This window comes from Peromyscus maniculatus, chromosome 12, assembly GCF_049852395.1.
Source record: "Peromyscus maniculatus bairdii isolate BWxNUB_F1_BW_parent chromosome 12, HU_Pman_BW_mat_3.1, whole genome shotgun sequence".
Taxonomy (NCBI): Eukaryota; Metazoa; Chordata; class Mammalia; order Rodentia; family Cricetidae; genus Peromyscus; species Peromyscus maniculatus.
In genome coordinates, this window is record NC_134863.1 from 48585450 (window position 1) to 48604454 (window position 19005).

At 43.1% G+C, this 19005-nt stretch overlaps 2 protein-coding genes across 11 annotated transcripts in view; one reads left to right on the forward strand and one right to left on the reverse strand.

Moving 5' to 3' along the window:
* Dcbld2 (discoidin, CUB and LCCL domain containing 2) overlaps positions 1-7239 on the forward strand; it is a 66358-nt gene extending 59119 nt beyond the window's left edge. For both annotated transcript variants that reach the window (XM_076549071.1, XM_076549072.1), the window contains exons 14-16: positions 1235-1284; positions 2393-2530; positions 3562-7239. In XM_076549071.1, the coding sequence (XP_076405186.1) occupies positions 1235-1284; positions 2393-2530; positions 3562-4031 (658 nt within the window). In that variant the 3' untranslated portion in view covers positions 4032-7239. The remainder of the gene's footprint in view (positions 1-1234; positions 1285-2392; positions 2531-3561) is intronic.
* An 805-nt stretch (positions 7240-8044) lies between these two features.
* Positions 8045-19005, reverse strand: part of St3gal6 (ST3 beta-galactoside alpha-2,3-sialyltransferase 6) — a 60477-nt gene continuing 49516 nt past the window's right edge. For all 9 annotated transcript variants that reach the window (XM_042259459.2, XM_006996474.4, XM_076549074.1 and 6 more), the window contains 5 exons: positions 15766-15861; positions 12343-12529; positions 12098-12235; positions 10990-11142; positions 8045-9098 (listed from right to left, as the gene is read on the reverse strand). In XM_042259459.2, coding sequence (XP_042115393.1) covers positions 9012-9098; positions 10990-11142; positions 12098-12235; positions 12343-12529; positions 15766-15861 — 661 coding nt within the window. In that variant the 3' untranslated portion in view covers positions 8045-9011. The remainder of the gene's footprint in view (positions 9099-10989; positions 11143-12097; positions 12236-12342; positions 12530-15765; positions 15862-19005) is intronic.

Below are 19005 nucleotides of genomic sequence, written 5' to 3' on the forward strand. Positions count from 1 at the left end.
TTTGCATGCTTCTATCAATTGCCTTTCATTTGCTAGGTTTTCTTTGTAAACAGCTCTGAATAAGTAGTATTCTTTTTTGTTGTTTTCATAATATATACAAAAAACAATAATACTATAAACTTTTATTAATTGAGAATTACATAATCACATTGTGATCATACACCCCCCTAACTCCTCCCAGATCAACCCTCCCCTCATTCCATACCCACCCAACTTTGTGTTCTCACCTATCCAACTTAATCAGTGTTTATATACTCTTGGGTGTGTGGCTATCCACCTACCAGGGGAACACCCTTGGAAAAAAAATTCTCCATCTTCATCTTCAGGTAGCTTTTAATTACCAACAACTTCTCAGATAAGGGTGGAACTTTATGACCACCTCCCTTCTGTTTGCTGGAATTTGATCTGGCTTGATCTTTGCATTCATATGCTGTGTATATGCATACATACATACCATGCTGTCTGACTTGATCTTTGCATTTATATACTGTGTATATACATGCACACACACCATGCTGTCTGGCTTGATCTTTGCATTTATATGCTGTGTATATACATGCACACACACGATGCTATCTGACTTGATCTTTGCATTTATATTTATATTTATATTTATATTTATATTTATATTTATATTTATATTTATATGCTGTGTATATACATACACACATACCATGCTGCATTGTGGAGGTTAGAGGACAGCTTGTGAAGCTATTTTTCTCCTTCCACCCTGTGGGTTGCAGGGATCAAACTCAGGTTCTCAGACTTGATGGCAAGCCCCTTTACCTGTAGAACCAGCCCAAGGAAGAATGTCCCTTGTGTCAGGAAATGTCCTTTCACTGCTGGTTTCCTTATGTAACAGGCTCTGAGTAAATGGTAATTCTTAACAGAGAACGGTTCTCCTGGCGAGGACAAATCGGAACTCTAAGGTCAGGGGAGTAGGCTGGGCATAGTCTTCTTCATTGCTCTTGTGCCTTTTCCTTCCTCACAGACTCTGTAGGGCCTTCCAGACCTGGAGAAGATTCGCCTCCTCCACTGCCTGTCACTGCTAGTGACAGCATTGTTGTTTGCTGGGATGGTGGCGGTGAGGATGTCTAGACAATTAAGAGAATGGGAGGCTCAAAACTTCTCTGGGCCAAAGGATCACATGCTCCTGACTAGTGAAGAACGTGTCTGTCCTGTCATCTGAGAGATTTTACTAGAGGGTTCACTGTTTTCTGACTTTGATTTTCAGGAAGAAGAAAACCGAAGGCACCTATGATTTACCGCACTGGGATCGGGCAGGTAACATGTAGACTTGCTTCTCCTTTCAGTCACAGAGAGATCTTTCCTTGGCTGGGTATAGTGGGGAGGAAAGATGCTCTCAGGTCCTTAGTGATGACACCTCAGTTAGAAATTAACCTACTCGCCTGGGGCTGGAGAGATGACTCAGTGTTTAAGAACACTGGCTGCTCTTCCAGAGAACCTGGGTTCAATCCCCAGCACCCACATGGTGACTCATAACTGTCTGTAACTCCAGTTCCAGGGGATCTGACACTCGCACAGACATACATGCATGTGAAACACCAATGCACATAAAATAAAAACAAGTAAGTCATTAGGAAAAAAAAGAAATTAACATGCTCCCACCATCTGGTTCATAAGTAATTAAAGGGAGAATATAAATTCTTTTATCACCCACTGTTATCTTTTCCTCTGAAAAGTTGGTCATTTCCTGTGATTATTTCTCTTGAGTCCAGGCTTCCTTGTGGTCTGTGTAAGTACTGAGTAAGAAACAAGGACCAGCAGGGCACACCTTTAATCCCAGCACTCGGGAAGCAGAGGCAGATGGATCTTTATAAGTTCGAGGCTAGCTTGGTCTACAAAGAGAGTTCCAGGACAGTCAAGGCTACGTACACAGAGAAACACTGCCTCAAAACACAAAACAACACCCCCCCCCCCCCAAAAAAAAGGAAAAGAAACAAGGACCAGGGTCCCAGTAACAGTATATGTATGTGACTCTGCCATAGTGATCATGGAATCCAGTTCTTCAGGAACCTATGAGGGCCTTGGTCATCTGAATTGCTGAAAGTCCCCTTCCTAATCTCACTGCTAGGGAAGAGGTCAGTGCATGAACAGAGTATAGCAGGCCACCGGCTAAACAGTCCAGCCCAAGGAGAGCTGAAAAGTGTTGGAGGTCTTGAGAAAAGCTTTTTTAAAACCCTGAGGTGACCCTGTCTGACCATGTATTAGTAGTGATTTGTTTCTGCATGTGCACTGGGTAGAGACTTCTGTCGTTTGCTGCTTTGTGCTGGACACTCTGTCAGAGCAGAGTCACCTCAAACATGAACCTGATTTCTGTAGAACTGGTCTCTAAGTAATGCATGGTCCCTGGCTTACAATCCCAATGAAGGTTGGTGGAAAGGAGTGAAGCAGTTTCTCCCGGCCAAATCCGTGGACCACGAGGAGACGCCAGTTCGCTATAGCAATAGTGAAGTGAGTCACCTGAGTCCCAGAGAAGTCACCACAGTGCTCCAAGCTGATTCTGCAGGTAAGACTATGAACACTTAGGCTTGTTCCGAGGACTGTAGGATTTATGATAGGTTCGATCTTTTTCCTGTCTTAAAGGTAGTCTATGTTCTGGGGCTGGAGAAATAGCTTAGCACTTAAGGGCACTTGTGGCTCTCACAGAGGATCTGAATTCTGTTCCCAGCACCCACATAGTGGCTCACAACTATCTGTAACTCTAGTTCTGGGTGATCAGACGCCTTCTTCTGACCTGTGCAGACACCAGGCACACACATGGTACACGGACATGCATGTAGGCAAACATTCCTACACATACAAAAATTTTAAGACAAACTGTGTTCTGAAGGTTAACATTTTCAAAAAATAACCTTGAGAGAACGAATCACTTCTGCTTAGGTAGTCTGTCCATAAAACTGAAGCATTCCTTTCTAAAGACACTGGGCATTATATCCTTTAGCCTGGGGGTGGGTTTGCTAGCACAGTAAATAGGTGAGCCCCAGGTCTCAGTGAGAGACACTGTCTGAAAAGACAAAAGGTGAACAGCTCTCGAGGAATAACACCCAGTGTTGACCTGTGGCCTCCATACGTACATGAACGCCAGTACACAAAATAATAAACAGTCCGGAGAAGCTGAAAGACTGTGGCATCCTACTGCCTTAGTCCATGTCCATTCTGATCATTTCCTGATAGTTCCGAAGGGAGAAAGAGGTGGTGTTTCCTAAAACTAATGCTTTTACATTAATAAATTAATAATTTCACATTAATAAAATATTTGCTCCCATGCAGGAACTGCTTGTAAATCTAAAGAATATACACAAAGACTTGATGCAAAAGTATAGGAATGAGCCTGTTTGTTGTGTCAGGTTGTGAGGTCCTAGAGAACGTATTTTTATTTTTCAGCTGGTCCCTCTGGTGGGAATTCTATGGTTTTCATTGATAAAGACAGCAGTGCCATGACGTAATGTTTGGTTTTGGTGCAACCTGTAGAGGTCACCTTGAAAATAATGTAATCTGTTTTCCTAAGTGTCCCATTGTGTCTTGTGGGACCCACAGAATATGCACAACCCCTCGTGGGAGGAATTGTTGGCACACTCCATCAGAGGTCTACCTTCAAACCTGAAGAAGGAAAAGAAGCCGGCTACGCAGACCTGGATCCTTACAACTCTCCAGTGCAGGACGTGTATCATGCCTACGCTGAACCGCTGCCCATCACGGGGCCTGAGTATGCAACGCCAATCGTCATGGACATGTCAGGGCACCCCACAGCCTCAGTTGGTCTGCCCTCCACATCCACTTTCAAAACGGCAGGGAACCCACCTCCTCCCGCATTAGTGGGAACTTACAACACACTTCTCTCCAGGACTGACAGCTGCTCCTCGGGCCAGGCTCAGTATGACACCCCGAAAGGTGGGAAGCCAGCTGCCGCCCCAGAGGAACTGGTGTACCAGGTGCCACACAGCACCCAGGAAGTATCTGGAGCAGGAAGGGATGAGAAGTGGGATGCTTTTAAAGAAATCCTTTGAAGGTGGTGCTGCTTTTTTACAAAGCATCCATTTAAAGCACATGGCTTTTTAATTACTTAGTGGTAGTAATAGTAGTATGTATTATGTATCTGTCACTGAAGTGGGTAGGGGAATGTGGTGACCGAGGTACAAGAAACTACTTATCTTGCCATCTTGCTTTAAAGGTGTTACTGTGTGGCACAGTTATTGCTTGCCTGTTACATTTCAAACATCCTGTTTGTTACTACTGTAAAACACTATTTTTAATACAGAAAAAGCTCCCTATAATGCACTTCAAAGAAACTGAAAATCACTGAGTATTTATTACCAATGCTGCAGGTACATTAATGAACTTGAGATGGTTTGATAAGCCTTGCTGGCAATAATGCATGGTACTGTTCTTGAAATATCAAATGGCTTGAAATTCTCCCTTTGTGAAAGGTAGGTACTATCACGTTCTCCTCCTCTTTCCACCCTGTATTACTGTCTGCAATCTTTTTCTTCACAGCAGCAATCCATAAACCTTATCCTAGCTGCAGCCATGTGCACTGCTCTGTATTTCCCGAGGAAGGTGCATAGTTGGAGCATTGCAACTTGCAGTAAGCTGGGGGGCTGACTTCTTGTTGGATGGCATCTTTTAATGCCTCCTGGCACAGGACCTGGTCTCACCTCTGCTCATCCCACCCAGGACCTTTTGTGGCCTCACTCCATCCTGTGTTTATAGATGCTCGTGGCCTCTTTCAATAGGCAGTCTAGAGAAACCTGTCTTCCAGTTGTCAAATAGTTTATTTCAGTTTTCTTCAGTAAACTATTAAAAGAAAAAGGAAGCCGACATGAACCAGACCTGATGGCACAGGCCTGCAGTCCTAAGTACCTGTGGCAAGAGGATCCCAAGTTCAGTGCTTTGAGGTCTACAGAGTAAATTCAGGATTAACCTGGGCCACTCATAAAACCCTGTCTCAAAATAAGAAAGGGGTGTGGATATGTTTTAGTGGTTTGTGCTTGCCTACAGCAGGCGTGAGGCCCGAGATTCAATCCTATACTACAAAAGAAGAGCGGGCCACCATGCCTTCTTCTGTTCTCTGTGATTCTGTGGGAATCTGAGCAGTCCTTTGTGTCAGACCTGGCTGACTCGTGCCATAGCAGCTGAACTGAGCGGGATTCTCCCCAGCGACCTGTCACTGCTTGACCTGCCTGCACTCGTCTCCGATAGGGTACATTAGACACTGTAATGGATTAGCCTGTAGTGCGCGCGGAAACCACCTTCTACTGTCTGTAGGCAGACAAGATAACTGAAGAAACTCATCTGATGTAGACATAAACTCCGTACCCCTCTGCACAGACATGTTCATTGGTTTAGTCTTAAAAGTATACTGGGCCATCAGGTCCTGGTCATTTCTCTCAGCTTGGACCATCCAGGTTGTACATTGCCAAACTTCACTAAATTTGGATAATGATAAACAGTATTGACTTTGCTTCCTTCCAGAAGTTCCTCAGTATTTTAAAACATTGCTTCAGAAACAGCTGTTTGTTTCTGCAGGTTCCCTGCCTCTGCCTCCTCCTCCTCCACCCCTGCTCCTCCTCTTCCTCCGATTTGGTTGCTTTCATTGTAATTTGCCTTTTGTTTTGCAGATTTTGAGGCACAATTTCACTCACTGAAAAATCAATGCACATTTTGTTTCAAGGTAACGAAGCAAAAAGCACAGATACTGAACTTGTACTGAAACATTTAAGAATGTGTAAAGCACATGATGCAGTTGCCCCCTTTCAGGTGGGAACAAAGTAAACCATTTGCTGTTTTATTTTTATTCATGCTTAATACACAGAGAGTATAGTTTTCTTTGAGTCAGATTCCTGGTGGAAGCTTTAAGAGAGACATTTTGTAGATGAAGTCATTTTCCCAAAGAAGCTTGCTATTTTGTGTAACTGTGTCTCAGATAATTTCCCCCAGAAGTTTTGAAAAATAAAGTGAGGCCATGTTCTCTAGTATGATGCACATTGTAAGACTTGATGATTCCTATTGCCACTGTGCTATCTTTGAATTCTGCCAATGGTTTTCATAAAAATACCCAGTTATTTTTATATATTTTTACTTTGCAGATGAAGAGCTGAGCCTGATTCAAATGATTTTTTTTTCTGGTTTTGTGTTTTTACTTTGATTTTGTATTATAGATTGTTTTAGGTTCTCAGTTACTTACATGTCTGATACAGAGCTTTGGAAGACAATCACGTAAAATGTGAAAGGAACCATTTCTTGACCAAACTCCTTGATTTTTTTTTTTTTTTTGCTTGAAATATTCAGTACTTTAGTCACTGTGGTTTATTCGGTTTTTCTTTTCCTGATATTACAATTCTAGAAGTATTGTAGACAGCAGTGTGGCAAGAGTGGCCTTCGGAGGTTTCAGAAAATCACACTGACATGGCTGTTACTTGACCCTTGGAACCAGCACAGATAGAGAGATTGTGAATTCTGGTTTGCATTTTGTTAAATACTGTACGTAGATCCAAGTAGTCCCTGTTGAAATGTGCCAGGTCCAGTCCAGTTATTTAATTCATGTTTCACTGTTTGCACTTTGCATTCAACAATGGGTTGATTCTCTGTTCACCTGGAGACTTTATCCAGTCATCACAGTTACAGTGTATTCTGTGTGTGTGTTTCTCTCCCTGTCCCAGGGACGAAGCTTTACACATGGATGTGCCCACAAAGATGTGGCCAGGGATTGAGCGGGAGCATCTTTGTCTTGGCTCCACATTGTCACCTGGGGAGTAGAAACCCAAGACCACTAAAAAGAACCCAGAGACTATGGGGGACGCTGGAAGGTTCCCAGACCCTCTGAGGAGAACTGGCGAAGCTCCGTGTATTGTTGTTAATTGTACCTTTTGGTTTTGAACTTGAAGTCCCTAAACTGCAAAATCTAGTGGGTAGGATGGTTAGAGAGAGGGTGTTGAGGTTAACTGTGGCACCAATCCTTACTTAGTCCAGCTCTGTGTATAGTTTCTCTCGTTTTCCATTTGGGGCACTGGGAATGCTCAAAACAAAACATGTATTGAAGTACGGAGGAAGTGACGATGGCTTGAGCGTCAGTTATAATCTCCCAGAATGTATTTTCTTACCTCGGCATGTACTGTAGTCACTTGATATTTGTATATGTTGCTAGAATTTAGGCTGTTGAAAATAGTGAGATTCTAATGTGTTTTTAATAAATTATATATGTGTGTCTTGCTCAGATTATTTGGATTAAATAAAACAACCTTGACATAATCCTCCACCAAATGCCAAATCTCTCAACCCTGACAACAGGCGCATTTCCGTGACCAACGTTATCCTCCTTAGAGCATCATTTCAAAATGCTCCCGTGGGTTTTCTCCTCTGCTCCCGTGTCACCTCCCCTGCTGCAGCCCCGCCCTTCTCCAGCCTGACTTCTACGGACATGACCCTGAGCAGCCGGCTCCCTGTGGCCGTGCAGGAAGAGGGAAACACCCCATGAACATGTAGCATCATATAGTACCCAGCTTCCACCCCAAGGGATGTGAATATGCCAATATGAGCTAGCCTCTCTGTCTGATCTCTGTCAACTCAGCAGCTAACTCTCCCTCCAGCACAAGCCGGTTTTCAGTATTTCATTCATTCTTTTTCTGGTATTTAACTGTTTATGTATAATCTCTTTAGGGGGGGGGGAGGGCAAGTTGCTTGCCAGTAACACCAACATTTCCAATGATGCTTACTGTTCAAAGGACAGCGATTCTTCATTCAGTTCAGATTTCCGACAGGATTTGAATCCATCCTCATCACCTCTACTGTTCTTTTCTCCTCCCATCCTACCCCCAGGAACCTTTGGTTGTATGTCTCAACAGCTGGAAAGGGAGACTGCTTCACAGAGCTAGCTTTTGTTTGTGTTTCAACAGACTTTCCTCTTGTGTACCTGAAGAGGCCCAGTAAATGTTTCAGGGAAGGCTAAATTTAGTCATAGGAAATACCAACTTTTTTTTTTTTTTTAACCATAGAAATAAATAGTCATCAGGAATCTTAAGGCTTTACTTTCATTGTTTTACTTTTATAATTTGCTTCAAATAAACATTTAAGAGTTAATGAATACGTTGAACTGGGAAAATACTAAATTTCCTCATTAGTGATCTTGCTTTGCTTTTTTTAAACTGACATTCCTTTAATCCCAGCACTCTGGAGGCAGAGGTAGGCCCATCTCTGAGTTGAAGGCCACTCTGGACTGCACTGTGGTTTCTAGGCCACCCAGAGTTTATATAAACTTTGCCTTAAAAAAAAACTCTTTTTTCATTTAAAAAATGATGCTGTGCATCATACGTGGTGTTACAGAGTTGTAATCCCAGAACTTGGGAGGGTGAGGCAAGAGATCCAAGTTCAAGGCCAGCCTAGGCTCACAGTAAGAACCCGCTCCCTGTCCCCCAAAAAATCTCAGAACGCTCATCAAGGTGAGAGTGCTTGTCTAGCATGTACAGGAAAGGCTCTGGTTGACTCCTGAACACTGCAGGCTATTACTGGCTTAATTAATTGCATGGGGAACTTAATTAAACTACTATGAACACACCATGGACTTCCACAACAAGTGGTTCTAATTTTCTGCCCCTGGCCCCCAGTCATATGCCAGGAATGACAAATCATAACAAATCATTGTCTCAGAATGACACGTGTCAGAACTGGGGACATTAGCTAAAGCGCCTAGAACTCTTAAGATGAAGGAACTACGAAAAGGAATTTTAAAACATCTCAAAACAGTAGCTTGTTTTAAAAACAACACAGTCAAAACTTTACATATTTCCCTGATATCTTAACTAAAAGGGTTTTTTGTATTTCATAAATAGATTCACAGAAATTAAGCTGGTGGTTATAAATCACCAGGCAGCAACAGACTTAATACACATAATTATTTGATGAGTTCATCCAACATATTTAAAAATAAACTAAAATTTGCAGTACAAAAATAAAACTAATACTGTTTAGCGTCATCTTTTGAGTCTGTATGGTCAATCTTGAGTCAAGTTGATTACCATATTTTTCTCTATAATGGCCTTTAAAAAGAGCTGTTCGGCTGTCACATTGTGATATGCATTCTGAAAGAGAAAATGAAACAGGATTGTCATCAGTCCCACACTCCAGACAGTATCAAAGCCAGACACTTTAATACTCTGAATGCTAAAAGTTACGCAGATGTTAAAGGAAGTACAGATGTTATCAACAAGTTGCAGAGATCTTTGTTCCCTGCTTGCTCCTTTTTTGCTTGCGAGCTTCCCCTAATTCTCACTTTCCACATGAGCTCCATCTGGAGCAGTGAATTACAGAGAGACCAGAAATTGAAGTCAGAATATGCAATGTAAGAGTTAACACTGGGAATCCCTTTTTAAAAAGTGACCTGGAGATAAGATACCGTAAAGCCTGGTGGTTGCAGGGTGGGTGGGTAGGTTGGTTGGTTTGTAACACAGGATTTCTTGGAGCCCACTTATTATGTAGTAAATAATAACCTTGAACTACTGACCCTTCACATTTAAAACAATTCTGACCCGACATAATTTTGCAATGCCTATAATCCGAGCCATTTGACAAGATACAACAGGAGGATCATTAGTGAAGACCAGCTTGGATTACAAGGAGAGACCCTGACACAAGATTTTTTTTTTAAAGGTCTGAGATATTAGCTCAGTGGTAGAATACTTGCCCAGCCTTCATAAGTCTCTGAGGTCAGTTCCTAACACTGCAAAAATAGTCATTCTGGAGCTGGCTGTATAGATAAGTGGTCATGTACTTGGCCAGCATTGTACAGCACCCTAGGTCTGATCTCCAACACCACCATTTTTTTTTAAATCCATCCTATTGATGGATGTCTCCAGGAAGTTGCCTCAGTATTCTGCTCTTGTTTCAACATTTTACATGTACTGTAGGAAACTAAGGCTGAGGGGAAAGCTCAACGCTTGTTTAAGCTTTGTTCTAAGCTTAAATATTTGTCTCATGTTAGAGGACCAAAAGACAGCAGCAAAATTCAACATGAATGTCACTTCCCCAGCTCTGAGATAGGGCTTATTTAACGGAGCTGATTTCATGAGCTATTATTGCAATATACTTTATAGCAAATCACTCATTTCAAAATTTTAAACATAACATTTTTGTGTCGCTTATGGTGTATCATTCATCTAAGAACCACAACAATAGGAAATCCCTTCTTATTCAGAACTGGACCCTCAGGAGCAAGTCCACCACCATCAGTGTCTGATCAAGAGGATCATGACCTGGTAAAGAGGTCTGCCACTTTGTCGACATGAAGTCTTTCATAGGGTTACATGTTTCTAGACCACCTGTCTACTTAACTAAAAGTGTGAACATAATTACTATGACCTTAGGATTTGGTGAGTTCGTGTGTCTCAAACACACCAGTTGATTATATTTAAATATTGTAAAAAGAAATCTCAAGTAATATTTGGTCCCTACTGGGGTTTGATGAAACAGCAGTCACCATGAGGCTATCCAAAGAGTCTGAAGCCCACAAGTTAGGAACTGCTGCTAGAATAAAATGGCCACTGGACCAGAATCCTGTTTTCAGCCTTTGGGAGCTCAAGAGTGTGAAAAGGGACATGGGTGGCTAGAGTACTTGCAGGGACCCGAATTCTACCTCCAGCACATGGGTAAAAAGCCAGGTGTAGTGGCATACACTTGTGATCCCAGTTGTGAGTAGGTGGAGACAGGCTTATCCCTGTGACTGGCCAGCCAGACAGCCCAGACTGCTTAGTAATTTCTGTAGCAGCGAGAGACCATTAAAAAAACAAGATGAGGAGTGACACTCAACACTGACCCGTGGCTTCCAGAGACACCATGTATGCACCTACAAATGCGATGAACACATTACACACATTTTTAAGAGTAAGGGTTTTTTAAACAGTAAAAAAAAAAAAGAAGGAAAGAAAGGAAGGAAGGAAGGAAAGAGAGAGAAACAAAGAAACAAAGATAGATTACCTTACTCATCAAAGACATAGTGGCATTTCCATAGTAGTGTAAAGGACCATTTGGGTTGTAAAAGCTGTACTTAAAACCAGCGAGGTGAATTTCACTGCATATGTGAAATGCAAGTGTGATGGCAATAATTCCTGTCGTAGGGTGTTTGGGTTTCTAAAAAGAAATCAGAAACTTAAAAATACAAATAAGCTACATTCTTCCAGACATACCTAGTCTGATGAAAATGGATTTATAAACATTAAAAAGATAAATAGTTAAGCCATCATTGTGTCCTAAGACTCAAGCCCCCCAAAGTAAACGTTACTCTAAAAAGGACATATGCTATCACTGGTATCTTGGAAAGCCTCTAAAATAAACTATAGCTGTAGTTTTTTTAGCTCAGAGGGCAGCTGTGGATTGAGGAGTATCCTGCTGGGGTTGTTGGAGCAAGAACAAAACATCATGAACCCAGCTCCTATGGAAAAGGCAAAGCCTCCGGAGAATTGAGAATATCAACAAAATGTCAGGATACTCAGTTCACTATGGCCTCCTGATCAACATGTTTTATCCCTCTTTGCAGCCTTTGAGATGTGAGCACTCTAATACAGTCCCACAGTGGTGTGCTACCCCCACCGTATGTGAGGCCTTCTAACAGTGAGCTAAGAGTCTCTTCTTCCTAAAAGGTATGCCTCTGCTATTTTGTGTAGCATGAAATTGACTAACAGAGTGCTCGAGACACTTCTTTTTACTTGAAAAGCTACATCCTTGTCTTGAAGCTATTCTGCACACAGGGCTGTTGAGCAGCCCATGAGTCATGCTGGCCTCGCGGCACAACACTGAAGACAGGGTTGTAAGAAATAAATTAGCCTTCAGAAAAAGAGTCTATGAAGACCATACAAACACAAAAGAAACCCAAAACACACTTCTCACTTATGGTCATTTTTTTTTTCTTTTTTGCAACCTGTAAAACATCAGATAATATCCATTTGGTGTCTAATTTCTGAACACAGCTATAGTTCTAAGAAAATACCATCTGAACCATGGTTCTTAGCAGTTTCTGAAAGCTCTAATGTCCCTCTGTCCCTTAGCTATATCTTTAGTTTGAAACTACGTGATGATACATACATACCTGACCTTTGGGAAACACTGTGGGAAAATGAAGCAGCTGATAAGCTGCTTCTCTGATAATGTATGGATCTAATATTCTGATTTGGTGGCTTTTATAGATCAAGTTTAAGGCTGGCTTCTTCCAAAAACCATTAGTGTTCTGAAATAAAGGACACAGAGAATGAGATGTTGTGAATGTATTTTACTTTGGGGGAGTGGCGGGCATACTGAAAGTAATCTGAACCAAAATAGCTTTTGCCAACTTACTACATTGCGACCAATCATCACTTCCAAGAGCCACCTTAAATCATGTGGTTTAAAGACGATGAGAACCGCTGTAGTATTGGGATCATTGTGAGTGGGGTCTGAAAAGACAGACTCTGGATAAAAAAGCCTGAAGGTCGTCCTTCTCCCAACATCCTCTTCATGTCCTAAAACAGGACCATTATTCATTCTGTGGGTAGTAAGACAGTACGGACAGGATGAGAGGAGTATGAGCCAGGTTCGTCAGGTTCTGAGGCTTCAGAAATGAATGGGCATCAGCCATTATTCCTGTACTCAGAAGCACCAAGACAGTTGATGACTATTTTATAGTACTGACCAGGGAAACTATTACTTTTTATGAGATGGTCATCTGTATTCAGAAACTGCACAGGACTAAAAGTAATGAGACCACAAAACCACAGAATCACCATAGTTAGTAACACTATACCTACTAATTATTACAATATAATAATCACTATAGTTAGAAGAGAACTTGGTGGATAGCCACACACACACACCTTGGATTCACAACTAATGGCATTGAATCCCTGAGAAAGTTATGTGCCTACAGGTTATTCAGTCCAAAAGCATGACTGATAAGGCATGAAGAATCACATTTAAGTTAGGGTGAAGACCCATTGGCTCAGTGGTTAAGAGCATTTGTTGTTCTTCAGAGGACCTAAGTTCAGTTCCCAGCACCCACATGCTGACTCACAACCATCCCTAAATCCAATAGGGAATCTGGTGTCCTATTCTGGTCTCTGCAGGCAACATACACACACACACACACACACACACACACACACACACACACACACACACACTCACTCACTCACTCACTCACACACTGTACTTACATAGACACAGGGAAACACATAAAAGTAAATCCCTTTTTAAAAAAATATTCTGAAATTAAATAGCTACATAAAAACTCTATATCACACTCAGCACAATTAGACAAATGCCTTTTGCTATTGAACTATAAACACTAAAAAGATCTAATGTTGTATTAGTGTATGTTCAAGGCCAGTGTTAGATAATCACTGTTTATGCGTACAATATAAAAGCATTCTATGAAAATGGAATGTTTTGTTTCCAAAACAATGTACCTTAGGAGGATAAATACTGTTTTACCCTTTTGCTACCAACTCTGTGGGGTACAAGACACCTGCAGTGGCTTTCAAAATGGACCCATGGTGTTTCCCTACAAAGACTTGCTGAGGTTCTAAAACTTATCAGTTAAACATCTGTTAGTGGGAAAATGGATAAATCCAATTGTTTTATAAATTACCACAGATTCTTCAAAAATGGGTAATAAACAGAAAGAAAGATGACCTTGTTATGCAGAACTCAGCTTGTAACCCAGGCAGCCTCAGGACACACTGCAAGGTCTTCTCAGTGTGGCCACAGTGTCCTGGTACGATGGCTGCTTAAAGCTACCACACACACACACACACACACACACACACACACACACACACACACACGGGGCGGGGGGAAGGAGGTGGCTTTGGGGGACAAAGATGGAAAGGGAGAGGGATGGAGAGAGAATATTAGCCAGATAACAACCTCCCCTTCCATTCAGACACGAGAGAAAGGAAAGCTATTCCCCTACACTGCGTATCAGAGACTCCTGGTAGCTGTAACCACAGTTACATGGGTCTCCTTTCCATTACAAAAAATGAATCACCCTTGAACTCTTGACCCCATGGCCTCTTCTTCATATCCTTCCAGGCTGACTATCCATTTCAACTACTTGGGCTACAGGCCTTCCTGAAGCCACCTCCTAGGCCCAGCTCGCTGTCACCTGCTCAGAATGTTTCTCAATAGCTGACTACACTGGTTCCCCCCTCTTCTCTGTCATCCTTTCCTCTGTTCACTCCGGTTGGGCTTCTTGCCATTTCCTGCCTAAAGCTTTTGTCAAGGGTGACAGTGACTGTCGGGCTGAGAGTCCAGCTGCCCTTGCACAACTTTCCATCGGAATTGGACCCAGCCGATCCCTCTTCTAAAACACTTAGCACTCTTGTTGGCAACTGGGGTCACCTTGTTTTCTTCATGCCTCACTGACAGGTCACTCCCTTTATTTTTTTTTTGTTCAACCTCTAAGTCTTAAGAGCCCCAAACTTCAGTGCCAGGCCCTCACATGTCTCTCCATCTCTCTTGAGGGCAATGGTTCACAACCCGTGGGTCGGATAAGCCTTTCACAGAGGTTGTATATGAGATGGCCTGCATATCAGATATTTATTACGATTCATAACAGTAGCAAAATTGCAGTTATAAAGTAGCAACTAAATAAGTTTATGGTTGGGGGTCATCACAACATGAAGAACTATATTAAAGGGTCACACCAAGCCCTTGATTAAATACAGCTCATGGACCACTCACTATTGAAAAGTTTAACCTCTTCATGTGACTGTCCACTTACCTGCCACATATCTCAAAGACATCTCAAAGATAATAGTCATACAGAAATTTTTATTTTCTTCTGAACCTCAGCCTAAACCTGTCTTCCAAACTTGCTAAATTTTCCAGCCAATCAAGGGAGCTGAAAACAGCCAGAGGCGCCCTGGCTTCCTTTATTTGCAGTACTTCATCTGGTCAGGCAGCAGATCCTGATACCCCTTTTTCCATAATCTAGTTCCAGTCTGCCCTCTTTCCTTCTCTTCCATGACAGTTCTGCCTGAGCATCCACTGCCTGAATACAGCAACTTCTCCTGATGCTTCATACCCTGCCTTGTCCATTGTCTGCTGCAGCCAGAAAGCTTTCAAGGCACAACCATATCTCCTAAAGTTGCTATCTAAAAGGCTTCAAAAGCTCCTAATGGACTTAAAGTTAACATGCAATCGTCTAATCTTAATAGTCCTGCATGGTCTGTTCTTTGCCCACCTCCTCGGTTTCTGGGTAGACCACTCTCTAAGCTTGGGTTATCTGCTGCTCCTCACAAACTCAGGATCAAAGCTTCCTGAAAACACATCCTCTGTCTGAACTGCTCCTCCACTGTCTTCATATAGCTAGTCCTCTAGGGGTCCTTTGGTCTAGCTTAAATTTCTCCTCCAAGTGGTCACCCTTTCCCAAGTAGTCACTTGATAATTGTTTATCATCTCTGTTATTTGTCTGTATTAAACTTAGGCTATCTTCTTATACATATACTGTTTTCCCCCTTTCTTTAGAATGTGAACATCACAAGAACATGAACATTCTTATCATGCTATGATCTTTCCTGTGGCTAGGTTTGTCTCTGGCATATTAAGTGGACTTATTAAATATTTGCTAAATCAGTGATTCGAAATCTGGTTTACTGTAGTCAGCAACCAAGGCTGTACAATCAGGTGCATAAACAGTCATTTTTAAAACGCAGCTGTGCTTAGAGTGGGAAACCATTCTTTTCAAGCAAATCTAGGTTAGCAAATAAGAGATACATTTACCTTATTATTACGTCATAGGAGTCGATTTTTTCTCCTAATGTCTTATTCTTCAACACTCCTCCATTACCAACCACCACACACCTCTTACAGGGCACACTGTTGAGCAAACAGACAAGTGTGAGACTGAGAAATCACATTTATGATATGGAGTGACTCCAAGAACCTGTGCCTGCTTTCAGGAACTAAGTGAAATTTCCCTTGTCATCCAAGTAGAAAAATAACCAACTGTGCCTGAGGTCTGGAGATTTAGGAAACATAATGCTGTTGGGGAAAGTATACCATCACGGTTGACATCAACCTTAGCAGCTCATGCACATGTACATTCTCTCCTGCGATCCTTAAAATCACCAGTTTAGAGAGAGAAACCTGATAGACAAAAGAAGAAATAAATTTGGGGGGGGGGGGGGAATGTATCATTCAAAGTCCAAACTCCAAAGAGGTAGGACTAGTATTTGGTTCCGAACTTTCGGAGTTCCAAGGTGTTCCGTGGGCATAAGCTTGCAGGTACTAGCCTAGCTCCCATTACATCGCTATCTACATTTGAAACCAGTGTTCCCCACTCCTTATCCACTCCCTGGCTTTCTCTTGCATCATATAAATGTGGGAATGGCCAGTTTGGAATGTGGGAGGGGGGAGGGGCAGCCTCCTGCACCCTGCCTGGCTCACTTCAATGTCTCAGGCGTTGACTGCCCACGGGAGTTTCACCCAAACAGTGTTCACTGTGCTTCGGAAAAGCTTTAAATAGAGCACAGAGGGGACTTCCAGGACAGAGTCAAACCCTGGGGTGGCCCTCGGCTCATGTGACCCTGGCATGGGGTTTTCTTGCTGTGACCGTCGTCCACTAGGCCTGAGAAATGACAGATTCCTAATGATGTGGCTACAGAAGAGGAGTCTGTGAAGGGCTCCTTCAGAGTCCTCACAGCAGGGGACGTCTGAAGGCAAACCTGATCCTCAAGCAAGCAGCAGAACAGTCAGCCCCAAAACTCTACGACTTTAAAAAACTTAATGTGCAGCAAAACTGTTCAAATGCTGTGTAATATTTAAACCCGGAGAATGTAGGACTGGGGAAACATTTTTAAAAAAAACAGATTGGGTTAAGAGATGACGAATGCACCCTGTAATCAAGTTTACCCTTTTTTACAGAGTCTCATATTTCAATAAATTATGTCATGTTTTAACACTGATATTACAAAAGCACTTCTAAAAATATAAAGTTCCTTACCCATTTTCTCTCTCTCTCTCTCTCTCTCTCTCTCTCTCTCTCTCTCTCTCTCTCTCTCTCTCTCATGCACGCGCGGGTAGGCAAGCACGGATGTGGTGAGGAGAGGACAGTGCATGGGAACTGGTCCTCCCTTTCCATCATGTGGGTGCTGACGACTGAACACAGGGCACCACACCTGGCAGTGGGCATCTTTACCCACTAAGCCATCTCACCAGCCCCGCTCCCCAAAACACTTTTTTTTTTAGCTTTATTTATTTATTGTGTATACAGTGTTCTGTCTGCATGTATCCCTGCAGGCCAGAAGAGGGCACCAGATCTCATTACAGATGGTTGTGAGCCACCATGTGGGTGCTGGGAATTGAACTCAGGACCTTTGGAAGAACAGCCAGTGTTCTTAACCTCTGAGCCATCTCTCCAGCCCCCCCAAAACACTTTTAACACACTTTAACCGGGGACCCTGAGCTCTCAATGGACATCAGCTCTGATGGCATCAGTGTCTACTTCACCAGGTAAGAACAAGAAGCAACAGTTTCGTAGGTGTCAGGCATTTGGGGGCCCAACGACGGGGCATTGTCCAATAAAAAAAATGTGCCTGCAAACCTTCGAATGATGGATACATGACACAGTGTGTTCTGGAGGTGTCTTTTTAGGCCTGCATATTTTAAGAAAATCACCTGTCTAGGAAGTGAATTCGATCTGGGTGAATTATGTGAAATTTCCAAATAGTCAATAAAAAATATTATGCTGAAAAAATAATAAGGTAGTAGTTCATGCATTAAGGGAGGGAGGGAGGGAGGGAGGGAGGGAGGGAGGGAAAGGAAACCTGTCTCTCCTTTATGAACAAGTATGACGTCAATATGAACTGCAGGAAAGGAAGCCCAGCTCATCAAAGCTCCTTGCTCCTCACTGCTGGAGGGAAGATAACCTCCTTTCAGAGTATTATAGCTATTCCCCTCAGGAGATCTATCCCATAAATGCAGCAATTCCCACTCCAGAAACTGGGGGGTCAGTTCTTTCCCAGGCTGACCCTGCTGAAGCTGGCTCCACACCCCCCACCCCCCCACCCCCGCCACTGGAAGCCTTGAGCAAGCCTGGGCACCGAGAGGGGGTGGCTCAGAACTGACAGGTTAGAAATGACAGCGGTTTCCACGAGGCAGCCTCAATGGAGACCAGAGGGGAGTATCACTAATTATCAGTCTAACCCCTCAGCCTCCACTGAAGACTGAAAGGCACTTTCAATTCTTCTACCCAGGAAGGAACTGCTTTCCCCTGGGTCCAGGGAGTGACCTCAGCTTTTATCCTGGCCTGGAGCCCCTATCTGATATCGGACGACAGGCTTGACTATACCAATTGCCCAAGAGCAAGGGGCTGTTGGGAGTGAAGGCTACCAGCATGTCCCCTGGGACTTTACCTGGGGTTTCAACAAAGGATTCCTGGCTCATAAGCTCTACCTCTGAAGTTGATTCCTGAAAGAGGGTAACTGGGCTCAGTCCCAAACTGGGCTGGTGCCATCATGCTGCAATGCACTGACAGGCTGGATCGTAGGATTCCTAGAGGGTACCTCCTTGTCAGACTAGATTGTATGTGGCCTCATGACCTAAGGATTAAAGACAGCCACCATGGGTCATGCCATGTCACTGACTCCCCTCAAAGTGCGAATCCTGGACCTCCCACAGACCTTACTGTCAGCCACGAAAACAAAGGACCCAGGGTTCAGGCAGATCTCTTCCACGGGGTCCTCTATAACGAGCTCTCCACAAAGTAAAGTTTCTGCTCATCACACTTCAGTGTCAAATGCTTAGAGGGACTCCATTTCTGTTTCCTTCTTTGTTGGCTTTCCGGGGTACAGGGGAAGAAAGGGTCTTTACTGGGGGAAAAGTTCTCCAGGCCTTCCGGGGGAAACCCTGTCACTGAGATCCCATCTTTCCTCAGAGGAAAGGACAGCCACACAGACCCACATACTATTCTGAACGTACATTGGCTACAGGGTATTGGGGGCGGTCCTAGCATGGCCCTTT